Source organism: Rosa chinensis, chromosome 2 (assembly GCF_002994745.2).
Source record: "Rosa chinensis cultivar Old Blush chromosome 2, RchiOBHm-V2, whole genome shotgun sequence".
In the NCBI taxonomy this organism is placed as follows: Eukaryota; Viridiplantae; Streptophyta; class Magnoliopsida; order Rosales; family Rosaceae; genus Rosa; species Rosa chinensis.
The window spans coordinates 83,209,367-83,223,085 of NC_037089.1; the positions used below are offsets into that span (position 1 = coordinate 83,209,367).

Here is a 13,719-nt window from a genome sequence, read left to right on the forward strand (position 1 = left end):
CCCTTCCCCCACACTTAAATATTGCATTATCTTCAACGTAATCAATTAAAAGCATGCAATGAAATAAGTAAGCATAGATAGAAGACATTTACGAAAACAAATCCTAAAAAACAAAAGAGAAAAATTGAAAAATAAAAAGAAATAGGGAAAAAGAAAGCAAATCTGATTATATTCTGAATTGGGTTGCCTCCCAAGTAGCGCTTGTATTTTACGTCTTGCAGCCAGACGGTACCTACATTAAATAAAGTTAGTAACTATAATTAACAAAGAAATACAAAATAAAAATTAGTATAACTATTAATTACAAACTACAAGTATTAACAAGTATATTGTACATAAGACACAAGTTAAGTACTCAAGTGAGTATAAAACGTGAAAAGTATTTTTACAAGTTTAAAGTGTGAAACAACAAAATAATTTACACGTATAGAGTATTCACAAGTATTTCTTTTATTATAAAAATTATTGATATCGAATCAAATTCCAAGCGGTAAATCAAGTGGACATGCGGCCAAAGTATAGTCGCCTAGACACAAACTCCCTTTCAAATCGTTTGGGCAACCTTACTGAAATGGCCAGGTGGGGGAGGGCGAACACGAGAGGAAAAATCCATTTTGGCATGAGCTACTCCCACATAGTGGTTTACGCCCATTTGCAAGCACTTCTGGATTCAAAAACCCGTCATGAACGTTGTCCCCTTCCTAGACACCATTTCACATAGGCTTTCTTACTAAGATGAAAAAGTTCATAAATGTGAAGACAGTTCAACAAGTGTTAATAAAGGCCGCCCTCAACCTTAAGGGACATGAGCTAGGTACCAGTAAGGGGTTTATGCCAATATTAACAAAAGAGACTTCACCTATTCCTCTCAATTTACAACCTACAATTAAAATTCGTGTTCAATAATATAAATAACAGCCTAGTTAATTTAAACTAAGTTTCAAACAATTTATATACAACAATTATAAACAAAAACAAGTGATTTTTCAATCCCCGGCAACGGCGCCAAAAATTGATGTCGCTTTTGGGAAGCGCATAATTTAACCCTGAAATATCGTTAGTAGTATAAGCAAATAGGGATCGTTCTATTCCGGGGATTGAGGGTACACCTATCATTGTGAAACAAATAAAGAAAAGTATTATTTACAAAAATAAAATAAAGAATAAATATATACAAGTAAACACAAATAAGGGGGGGTTTAGGATTCTTAAAATTAAAATTAAAATAAATAAAATAAAGAAAATGTAAAAACATATATACAAGGGTGGAACGCAAGGAACAAAGATCAAAATCAATTCCATGTAATCAAATTCGATTCAAACCCTATAATTGTTCTTCCAAGTCATGAGAGAGGAGTTGATCATGTGAAACATTCGAAAGCAAATGATTTACCATATTTTACTTTTCAATGCTAATTAACCTAAGCGAAAGCACCTAGATTAATCCTATCAAACATGCAATCAAGCCCTAGAAAGCTAGTCAATCATGTCATGTTCAACGCATTAGACATAGAGAAAGGCTATCAACTCAAGTGTACAACTTAGTTATGGAAAAGTCCACCTAATTGCAATCATCTTCAATTAAATTCGATTCTTGCCCAGAACCTTTACTACTTTTGATTCAAGTTACACAAAACGAAAAGTCGATTTCATGTTCTTAAACCTAGCACCAATTACATGCAAATCCTATAAGTGTCGACCCAAATAAGATAAACATATAAAAGTTTTCTATCAAGCAAATTTAATCGAACAAACTCACATAAGCAACTTAGAATCACAATTATGGAATTCGAAAACTTTATTTAAACATAGAAGTTGGGTTTAAACTTTACCCTAAACATTATTGTTAACTAGAAACAAGTTCATATGAATTCAAACAAGGAAAACAAAAGATCATTACAAGGAAAAAGAATGAATTACACCGTGAGGGGAGATGGAGATGGAGAGCTAGATGGTTGGATCTTGAATCTCGGAAGCAAGCCTTCAAGGTGGATGATGGAGGATATGATCTTCACGGCTCCTTCTTCTTCTTCCTCTCCTTGCTTGAAAACGCATAACTTTGCAGCTAGAGAATGGAGAAGGAAAATGGAAAGGAAATGGAGAGACAAAGAAGATGAAATGGATGAAGGAATTTGTGGGAAAATGAAAACTAAGGAAAATGGAGAGGAAATGGTGAGACAAGGAGATGAAATGGATGAAGGAATGTCTTTTAGAATGAGAGGAGAAGGTGTTTATATAGGGAAGAAAAAGAAGAGTGAAATGATGAGTGGAAGAAAAATAATGAAAGTGGAGTATGAAAGTGATTTGTAAAATATGGAAAAGAAAGAGAAATGATGAAATGAAAGCAAAGCATGAAGGTGCAGCAACATGGAAGTGATGATGATCTATTAAAGAGATTGTAGAAAAAATATATCCAAGGAAAAAGAGAAAAGCATCTAGCTTTCTTCATGTGGGTGGGAAACATGAATATGTGGTGTTGAGCTGTTTTCAGGTCAGTTTCTTTCCCTTTATTCCTTCAATTATTTCTCCAACAAGACTTCATTATATGCCTTCGACTTCTTCATATGAAATGTTCCACTATGAGTGTAGATCATCCTGACAAATTTTCAGAGCTTCAATCCATGTGGTTGGGCCGGAAATGCTGCTGGACCTCTTACAGGTCCAGTTTTCCGATTTTGCTTCTGTAGAAAATTGGGCTGATTGTTTGAAGGCCTTCCACTCATATTTTTCTCTGGTACTCTTCATAAGAAATGATCCTTTGGGTGTCTAGAATGGATCTGGAAGGTTTCAGCTTATTTGAAGTTCATTTGGTCAGACGGCCGCTCCTTCTTCTTTGCTTGGCTTGGTTTCTCCTAGCCGGAGTAGGAATATGTGTAAAATTGATCTTTTAGTACATTTCCATTTTTCTCCATCATTTCCAGGTAATTATGGACCTAACGCTCATTTCACCTTCATTTACTCCAATGTACCTAAAAATAGAAATTGAATTAAAAATCGATTCAGTTAAGGAATTAACTAAGCAAAATGTGAGGAATTAACTATTAAAATATCACATTAAAATGCTCCTATCAACGGGTAGTAGCCTGTTGCTGAAGAGTCACCGCTAGCCTAATCTCTTCCTTTGACAAGGCTGTTATCTTGATGGGGGTGCCGGTCTGGTCAAGCCCGTAATAATTCCCTGGCAGTTCTTGATATACCATTTCTGTCCCGTCGCTGTCGTATTGAACGAATGTAGCGGGGTCAGATGAAGTTCCTGCACCTTTCGAAGCCTGATGCTTCTGTCTGGTGGCCTGTCCGCCTGACGAGGCAGGCTTTTCCTTACTGCCACTGATAACCAACGCTTGTTCTTTATTCTTTAGCGGTGTAGCAGCAACAGTAGCTGAGGGAGAAACAATATTATTATTAGTCTTTTCGAGCTGATTTGGCGGCACGTACTTGCCTGAACCGGATGGCTGGCCAAGAGAGCCAAGGATAGCATTAGGATCCCCTAAAGCTTTGTTCAACATTTCTCTTGCTTAGTTTAATTCCGCTCTCTGCATAGCCACCTCGGTTGTCAGGTTAGCACCATCCTTGCGAAGACCCGCCATGTCTGAGGTGGTTTGTTTGGTTTGGTTCGCGATAGCCTCCAAGATCTCTTTTTGACACCGATTCTGCTCACTAGCGACGCTCGCGGCATGTTCCCTCAATGCACTCTCTGATTGTGCGATCTGTTGCCTAGTCTCCTCTGCATGGCGGATAATTCGTTGATCTATTTCGCGTATGAGCTTATCCGTCTTTGCTGCTTCTCTGGCAAAATCAGAGTCCATATTCTTGCGATGGTTTTCGATATTTTCCATGATGATTGCGAACCTGACTTCAGAGGTCGCTCCATCTGGAATAGGCTTAGGAACGAAAGCCTCTCTTTCTCCATTCCCCACTGTAGCGTTAACAGTGGCGGGGATAACAGGCTCGCTGGCCTGATTAACATTGATGCTTTGACCCTCAGTAGCGGTCGGGTGATTCTCATCTTGTCTAGACGACATGGTGGGTGATTGGGGGTGACGAGAGAATCTTTGAGTTACTTGTTCCTCAGAAAGACCACGACAGTCCGCGCGAGGTCTTATGCTTTGAGCAGTTAGCGTAAACCTTTTGGTAAGGGTTTTCGCTAGACTTCCCAATGGCTGCGTTCACAAGGAGACACTATTATGGGTCCCACTGGGCGTGCCAAAATGTTTGGCTCCAAAACCAGTTGGTGTGCAAACTGTCTCTTTTGAGTGTGTGATTGCGCAGGCATGCCAGCACCGCGAGGTGCAGTCGTCGGGGTAGTCCCTTGACCTGACTTCTTCTTCAAGCGCTGTGGACGAGAAGAGCACCAACCTCGCCATAGGGTTCTTCTCTAGCCTTTCGGAAAAGGACTTTTTCCTTACGGATAAGGACTTTGGGTGTGATCTCTTCGGTCACCAAAATCGATACTCAACGTTGTAGGTTGAGCAGAGCAATCACTGGGAAGTTCTGAGAAAGCACAGGGTTTGCTAAAGCGTATCTTTAGCTTCGCTGGGTTGCGAGGGCGTTACCCTTGCTTCGCTGGTAGTATCTGTGGCAGTAGTACTGGCAGTCGGCTCACGAGGAGACTAGGACTGGAAGTACGGTCGCCGGGTTTCAACGAGGTTGAAGGTTTGCTCCGGGGAGGCTTTGTAATCGTTGGGATTGATTGATTCGGAAAAAGGTCCTTAATTTTGCCGCTTAACCCTGTATTTATACACCTAGGGTTTCGACTGCTCCTTGCCTTAGAAGGATTATTAATTGAAGCTTCCTATTCAATCTCTGCTACTCGATCCCAATAAGGTTTCGTTTTCCTTATGGGTTACGGAATGGGCGAAGTTATACCCCAAACCCGAGTAGGCTTATTTTTGAGCCGCAGGTATCGGCCCGCTGGCTCAAACCCACCAAAGGATTCTGCCAAAAATACTTTTGAGCTCAAACAGTTCACTTAGTCACAGGTGATCAAGAATTTTACTCATTAAATAATCTGAATACTTAAAACACTTTCATTTAATCCTAACAATTATGCTTAAAACTACAAATAAATAATTAAAAAATTAATGGTCACTGGTGACCAAGTAATATACAAAGACGTTTACAACTTGACATATATATATGTGACTATTACTGATTCACTCCATTCTATTCAAATGACGAGGCTTGAGATCCCGATACATCACTAGCCTGTATCGTTACTTAAACTAATTTTTGTAATTAAAAGCAACTCGTATAAAATTTTTGTCATCGTTTGCGCGAGAGTGTGCATTACAGTATCTCAAGAATTCTCATTTCTTCACTCTCAACCCACAATGGCCAAACAGCCAGTTCACATCACCTCCCTAGGCCTATGTACGACCTACAAGTCCATCCCAACCCAAGCCGCCACACTCTGACCCGCCTTATCTGTACCCCAAATTCATCTCCTCCATCTTCATTTCTCCTTAAACCTAACCCTTCCCTCAGCCGTAACGACCACGGTTCCAAATTCTTCACGTCCGCCACCTCCAACTTTTGTTATTAGGCAATATGTTGATGCATGTTTTCTCTTTTATCCTTTTTGCTGATCTTGTTTTTGATCCCGGAAAGTGCAAATCTCTGGACTGTGGAAGGGTATCATTAAGCTAGGATCACAAGTTATCAGAGAAACCGCAGAGATATGATTGTGCCGCAGACTGAGCCATGGCTTCCAAAGAAAGCTCTCCATTGCATCACTTGCTTCAATGGCTTCGGCTGTTCCTTTCCTGGTCGGAGCTTACTTTGCTGTTTTGATGGTGTTTGTGTGGCAGAAACTGAAACACGATAAAGCCAGTTTGATGGAACCATCAGTTGCTTCTGGTTTGATATGTGGAGATGGATTGTGGATTCTGCAGCCTCCCATTCTTCACGTCTTCTACAGTTCCACCTCCAATTAACTCACTTCCACCTTCATTATAATTTATAACTCATTGGTTGAGGCATGTTTTCAGTTATCTTTGTTGGCGATCTTGTTTTTGATCCCGGAGAGTGTAGATCTGTGGAGTGTTTGTATCATTAAGTTAGGATCACAAGTTATCAGACAAACAGCAGACGTGTGCATTGTGCAGTAGCAACAAGGCTTTGACCACCAGCTCTCCATAGCATCAATTCAATTCTGCAACAAATTAAGCAAAGCTTTATTATAATTAAATTGTATGGGATGTTTTTCAACAACAGGACACAGAAGTTTATCCACTGTTAATGAATGTAAAAAGGAGAGAATGTTGTATAATTCGTTAATTACCTTTGGTCCTTCAGATCCTTGTTTGGTTTCTTCGATTTAGTTATGATCAGTAGAATCTTTTGCTCGTTTAATTTCAATCAGATGGCTAGATCCTTGTTTAGTTTCTTGGATTTAGTTATGATCAATCGAATTTTTGCCTGTTAAATTTCAACCGGATGGCTCTTCTCTTGCTTCTTGTTCATAGTTTTCTGTGATTGACATTTGATACCAGTAATGCCATAGTTGCATTTTGGATCAGAAGAATGGCCTTTAAATATTCAAATCAAGGCAGCCTTGTGTCCATGTGTATCAATCAATATCAAAATCGAAAGTACTCAGATGTGTATCAACTTTGAACCTCGCATTTATTTTATTGCCGGAGCCTAGTTTTACAACAAGTGGAAGAACAAAAAGAAAATTTAAAGCTTGACATTTCCTCATCCACTACAAATGAAACAGTTATTGCATGCTCCTCCTTTTCTTATTGAACTCATGAAGCAAAGGGATGTGAACATATGGTTAAGCTGTAGTTGAAAACTTGAACAGCATATAATGCCTATAGGACTTTGTTGGAGTCACAATTGTTGAAGGGAAATTAGGGTGGTTCACAGCATCAGGAAATCCCTGGGTTTCCAAACACAATGCTGCACGTGGTTGGTATACAAACCCACCTTTCCCCTTCACATCCTGGAGATAGTTGCTTGTGTAGAACTGCATACCGGGAACATTTGTTGAGAGCTCCATCATCCTTCCTGACTTGCTGTCACGCACCACTGCGGCGCGCTTCAACTTGTTGCCAGCTGGGCCATCAAGCACGTAGTTGATGTCATAACCTTTGGTTGCCGTAAGCTTGTTGATCCTGCTTCCAACTGCTTGAGGCTTGAGGAAATCATAGGGTGTGCCTTTCACGGATGCAAATTTTCCGGTGGGGATGAGACCGCTATCTACCAGAGTGATTTTGGATGCAAAGATCTGGATGTGTTGGGAGAGAATGTCACCACTATTGTGGCCGCCAAGGTTCCAGTAAGTGTGCTGAGCTAGATTCACTGGAGTTGGCTTGTTTAGGGCCTTTGCTTTCATTTTCACGATCAATTGTTTGTCTCCAAGGAGTGTGTAGCTGACAGTGACAATAACATCTCCAGGAAACCCTGTATATAAAATGTGACAGTTTATGTTTTGAATTTCTTGTGTGCATATATAGCAGTATTATGTAAATTAAGCCAGCATTTACCTTGTTCCCCATCAGCACTATGATAAGTGAAGACAATGGAAGGAGTATGACCTTCATTCTTATACTTCTTCACTTTCCAAACAACATCACTAAATCCTCTAAGCCCACCTGAAATTTCAGTTGACCAATTCAACAAGGTAAATTGAAGTCCTTATATATCTCAATTTTTTTGGGGCAAATGATATATGTTTCAATGCAAGTTAAGACAAGTCTAATGCATACCATGAAGCATGTTTTTTCCTTCATTAGCAACTAGCTTGTAATGGGTTCCATTCAAAGTAAATTGAGCGCCACCGATTCTGTTAGCAACGCGTCCGACAATAGCACCGATGTATGAAGTATCATTCTGCAGAATTACCATTACAAGTTCAGTCATCTCTTTCTAGCTGTATTTGAAATGATACTGTAAGAAAGTCTTTTGTTTAGTCAACTTTTGCTAGGTTCACTCCACTAATCTATTCACGTGTTCCTCTTAATCATGCAATTTGAATAAGATAATTTACTCTTTCAAGTCTTTAAGAATAAAGTCTTTTACTTTAGATCAAGTAAAAGGAACTAGATTTCCATATCCACCGGCCCTCAACTTGTTCTGCAGCTTCTTTTCCCAACACTTCCCAAATGGCCAACTAGTTTTATTGTATTCTAATATACTAATTGATGCAATGTGACAAATGACAATAACATATTATATTTCAGTAGTGCTAATCACAACTTCGAGATTAGCAAATTCATCATAAAAGAAAACATAAACAGCTCCCAGACCCCAACTAATTGATCAAATTATGTGGAAGAAGAACTACTATAACCAACATATTCTTGCTTAAAAGTAAAACCAAATTAGAATTGAACCACAGAGCAATGTGGATTCCTCATAACAAAAAGTTAGAAGCTTTTGTTTGGTAAGTAGAGTTAGAAACTTTAGAACGTATGTAAATGAATAACAGGAAATGCAGAATAGCTGTGTTAATCATTAAGAAAAAAGTAACAAGAGATGCAGAAGCTATAGCTCCCAAGCACCAACTAATGATCAAATTATTGGAAGACTGAAGACTAATGTGAAATGTATAATAAATTATAGGAATGCTAAAACATTAGAAAAGAGAAAAGCAACTAGAAAAAGTGAACAAAAATTCACCTTGTACTCATTCACTGAATCATACCCAAGAACAACATCTGCCAGCTTTCCTGAAGACACCAAAAAGAATACATAATCGGTTCGAGAAAGAAACTATATAGTGAGGCAAAACCACAATTAATAGCTAACCAAATATCAAGAACAAACCATGTTTGTCAGGCAGGATTAGGGAGATGATAGTTGCACCCCAATTGGTGAATTTGACAGACAAATCACCCTTCTTGAGCTCATAAACACCAACCTTCTCCTTTGGTTCATAACCAGAACCATTAGCAAACCCAGAAGCCACTAGGATGGTAATGACCAAACAAAGGAGCACAGAAATGTTGGCCATTTTCTTAATCAACAACAAAACAGAAAGCTAAAATACACCAGAGAGACTAATGGGTACTTATGCAAACAGTTTGAGGCAGAGGGCTCCAAAGAGGCAAGACAAAGACAAGTCACAGCAGACGCACTTTGTTCATTATGGTTGAGCTCTTATGGTGCTTGCCGCTTGAGCAGTGTTTGACTTGGTAAAAGGTATACAATGTGCTTATAAGAATCTTCATACTTCATAGTTCAACGTGTGGCCCCAACCAAGAGATGGTATTTCACAGTATACTGCTCAATTTTCTTTTTATATATCAAATACAACTCATTTTTCAAGCAATGATTTGAGAGATAAGATTGAATAAGATAACCTTTGTCTTGAGTTTTGACTCTCTCTTCAAAATATTTGGCATCTTATGAGGTCACAATGGATCAGTCCCGTGAGCTTTAGCTCATACAGATAAAGCTGCGACTAAATGTGAAGTATATGAGGGGTGGGATTCTCCTTTGTAGATGTAGATTGAAGTAAGTTACGACTAGTCAGCTAGTAAACTGAGAAAAGTATTTAGCACGCCAAATTGAGAAAGCTGGAATGTTGGATTACGATCTTAGAATATGTTATTAAAAAGAAAAGTAAAATTTGCAATCAGAGGAGAAAACACACACTGGGTTACATTTAAACGACAGAGACTAAACCACACAAAAGATTTTTCAGATAATGCAGGAAAGCTTTTACAAATCAAACAAACAAGCCAATTCCAATCTTGGCTATTATGATGAAGACCCATTTTGTTCATCCATTAGACCACAGAAATAAGTCAATAACCCATAAACAAAAAAAGAAAGTTCAACTAGAGCAATAAAAGACAACCCCCACCCGAGTTCGATCCCCGCTGCCAGCAGGCCTCGTTGGTTCGCGATCTGTAAGTCCCCTGCGGAAATCCATACCTGTGGGCTGTGAGACAGGTACGTGTCACACATAAGTCCTTCAGGGTTGAGGTTGTAGGCTTGCCCTGGCGATGGTGGTGTAGCGTAACCAAGCTCTCACCTAAACTTTTTGTAACCAAAAAAAAAAAAAAAAAAAGACAACCATTCATATATTTTTGCCCATCTTTCAAATAATGTACAAGATCAGTTCTGACATTCACACAATCCAACTTTCTAACCTTGCATTTTGTTGATTGGAAAAAAAAAAAAAATCTTGTATCTTGGACGAACTTTCACTCCGCCTCCAATTCCTCTTTATTTTGTTATCATAGCTGCATGAAAGAAAAGGAAAAAAAAAGGGTGCAAGATACAAGAAACCCATGTTTTTGCTGAGTTTTCTGCCTTTATCGAGTTGGTAAGAGCCTCTAGGTGTGGAACCCCCCACACCCTGGTTCGAATCTCGCCGACTCTTATAAGAGTTAAATCCCAATATATTCTTGGTGGCCAGGGGGGAGGAAGCGTTCTGACAAGATCTCTCGAGCACGGATTAGTCTCTGGGCCTAGGAAGCTTTTGAGGACACCGTGTGATTGACAAATAAAAAAATCTTCGATGAACTTGTGGCATGTGTTCCTCTTTTAAATTTTCACATTCTTCAGTTGCAGTTCCGGCCTACAAACGTTCAACCAAGTCAATACTCTGCATGTCCGCTTTAGAAAATGCAAAAATTGCTTGGCTCTGAAATCTAAATATATATGAACAATCTTGTTTAATTATACACTAGAAAATTGGCCCGTGCTTTGCCACAGGTTTTGTTCTTGTAAAGAAATTAGAAGGATCAAATAAAGGAGGCTACGGACGGGAGATCATGGCTGTGTGCATATCAATAACAAAACATGGGCAAAAACATCTTTTCATATATATATATGGCATACGTGAAATTGTGGAGGAAGACTACAGGTAAAATCATCAGTTTACTGTTACATGAACAATTGTGAATAGTGAACTCATCTTTCATATATAGTATAATTAGAAAAAAGAAAAAGAAAAAATTCCAAAGGGATAAAAAAACATTTCAGAGTAGCAAACCAAAATCATACAAAAGATAAAAACTTTGAAATTGCAAGGAAGAGAATCAAACAACTCAAATTAAAACTTTCAGTCACTTCAACAGTTTTGCATGCTTACTGTAAAATAAAAATATTTCCTATGTGTATCATTTAACTGTTGAAGAAAACTAGTACAAGTGCATCCAAATACCCAAAAGAACTTCCTATATTATAAAAGGACTAAATACTGTTTAGTCCTTGAGCTTTTGACCATAAAACACTTCAGTCCCTGACCTTCTAAATTTCACACGTTTAGTCCCTGTACTTCAAAATTTCAGACCAATAGGTCATTGCCATCAAAAATTCGCGGTGAAATGTCTATTATGCCCTCAGTTCTTGTTTTTAAAATTAATTAATTAATTTTTTTGGAAAAGGAATTTTTTTTCCCTTTCTTTCTTGTTGTTGTTGAAGGAAAATCAAGTTTAGTGTGCCTTATCAAACTAGGAATAGGAATAGGAGAGAAGGTTCTAGATTTCCCAATCCTACACGGATTGGTATTCCTTGTAACATTAGAACTAGCACTTTGTAATCCCTATATATAGGGCTCCTATTCTCAATAATAAGAACACATCTCTCTCATCAATCTCTCTCAAATACATTATACTTAAACACGTTATCAGCACGACTCTAGCCACAAAGCAAAAACCAAAATCTGCCGAAGCCACCTAGCCCGAGCTAGCCCTACCACATCGCAGCAGCCCCTGCTGCCCTGCGCGCTGCACCTACAGCCCCACGCCCCTGCGTCGCTGCCCTGCAGCCCCACGCCCCTGCGTCGCTGCCCTGCAGCCCCGCGCCCCTCCGCACGCTGCTGCTTGTCCACACGCCCGCGCGCCTGCAGCCCTGCATCACTGCCCCTGCATCTCGGTCGTGCCCCTGCTGCCCCTACAGCGCACCTACATCAGCAGCTCCTTTTCTCACCTACTGCAACTTGTTGCCGCTACAATATCACTGCAGCCCCAATCCGACACCGCTGCAAACCTTCGCTCCATCACGCCTGCATCGACACGCGCGTGATTCAAAACCAACAAGTAAGTATCCAAAAGAGTAAGTTTTAAAGTTCCTAATTTGAAATTAGAATATTTTTCTTTTCCTCGGGGACTTAAAAACCTCCCTTCTTCTCCATCCCACCTTTCTTATAACGTGGGTTCGATCATTGAAAAGCGGAATCGTGGGGATTCACGCAATTAACGAACTAAGAGCGTTCGTAAGACTTCGGACTAAGAGCGTCCGTAAGCATCGATTTAACGAACTAAGAGCGTTCGTATGCTACGGACTAAGAGCGTTCGTGAGCATCTATTTTGACCATACAAACATCATTGTTTCGGTCTAATCCAATTATTCTTGGAAATAGATTTCTTGGTAGCATAGCTCGGAAATCTTATTTATATTAGTTTTCGTGGAAGCATTGACTCCGAAACTAACTTGTTCTTGTTTCATCTTTCAGGATGTCAAACATGAACAAACTCGATTTTGTTCCATTGGATTATGCAGGCAAAAGGTACTTAATTTGGGTCATTGATATCGAGATCCACCTTATTGCCCGTGATTTATTGCATATTATCCAAGAGCTTTGTCCTATAGAAACAGCTCCAGACCCTCAAACTGAGAAAGATAATTCCAAGGCACTTGCCTTCATGAAACGTCACATGGATAGTGACCTACAGTTTGAGTTCATAAATGAGGATAGCGCCATAAAGCTTTGGCATGCGCTTCGCGAATGATATGGCAATGTTCGTGATTCCATACTTCCAAATACAGAAGCAGAATGGAAAGATCTTCGCTTCTCTGAATTTGACACTGTCATGCAATTTTATTCGGAAGCTCTCAGCATCAGAGCAATGATGCGTCTCTGTGGAAAGATGATCACAGAAGACCAGTTGATTGAGAAAACCCTCAATACCTTCCCCGCCTGTGCTATGAGGTCCTCTGACTTATTCCGGACTCATGTAAATGCAAGACGGATCACAAGTTTCCAACAGCTTATTGAAGCTATGGCCACTGCTGAAAGACATGGCAATGAACTTGTGAAAAGAGAATTTGATAGGCTTCAAGATAGCTATCAAGAGCATCGTCCTATGGCTAGAGAAAGTCGCCATCGACGTCATGATCCATACGATCGAAATGCTCAAGAAGGTAATCGCTCAAGGCGACAATCCCACGACCGTAGGAGGCGTGATTTTGAGGGAAATAGGGTTGGAAACCATGGAGCCAACGTTGGCCATGGGCACCACTTTCCAACGCCACCAGTCCTAGGGACTATGCATATTGCGCCAATGCGCCTCAATCAAGGGAGAATCCTCTTTATGGTGTCTATTTCTGATATGGAACGTCTGATCAATGGACCTGAATTTGCAATGTACCTACGGAGGTAGTCGCATCATGGTGATCAAGACTTCGAGTTCACAAAGACTTTAAATCTGGCGATGAAGACAAAATACCGCAGATTTTTATTTATAGTCTTTTATTTTTCCAAGAATTATGTAATGGCTATTATGCCTTAAATCAATAAAATGACTTATTGTATTAACTCTTTCCCTCTAGGCGTACTCAAGAGTACTTGTGATGTCTAGGCAAGGTTGGATCTGAGAGAACGGTTTTAAAAGTGAGCAACGCTCCACCAAAATCTCGCCTTACCTTACCTGGTCACAACTAAATTGAAATTACCGAAAGGATTGAGTGACTACGATTTGTCTACGGTTTGATTTTTATATTGGATTAGATTTTGGTCAAGAAACTTTGATGTAATCA

The 13,719-nt window shown here is 39.6% G+C and overlaps 1 protein-coding gene across 1 annotated transcript; it reads right to left on the bottom strand.

The window, feature by feature from the left end:
* Positions 1 to 6,601: 6,601 nt before the first annotated feature.
* Positions 6,602 to 9,140, bottom strand: LOC112189021 (galactose mutarotase). Its single transcript, XM_024328283.2, has 5 exons — positions 8,773 to 9,140; positions 8,626 to 8,675; positions 7,713 to 7,836; positions 7,491 to 7,598; positions 6,602 to 7,407 (listed from the first exon to the last, which is right to left on the bottom strand). Exons 1-5 carry the CDS (start codon positions 8,957 to 8,959, stop codon positions 6,779 to 6,781), a joined length of 1,098 nt encoding a protein of 365 aa, XP_024184051.1. The 5' UTR covers positions 8,960 to 9,140; the 3' UTR covers positions 6,602 to 6,778.
* Between the last annotated feature and the right edge of the window lie 4,579 nt (positions 9,141 to 13,719).

What these genes read in the sequence shown, in the direction of transcription:
- LOC112189021 (XM_024328283.2), bottom strand. Translation starts at nt 8,959, where the DNA reads ATGGCCAACATTTCTGTGCTCCTTTGTTTGGTCATTACCATCCTAGTG. An exon ending in AATCCTGCCTGACAAACATG is followed by an intron (nt 8,676 to 8,772) that starts GTTTGTTCTTGA and finishes TGGTGTCTTCAG; the next exon opens with GAAAGCTGGCAGATGTTGTT. An exon ending in ATTCAGTGAATGAGTACAAG is followed by an intron (nt 7,837 to 8,625) that starts GTGAATTTTTGT and finishes GTAATTCTGCAG; the next exon opens with AATGATACTTCATACATCGG.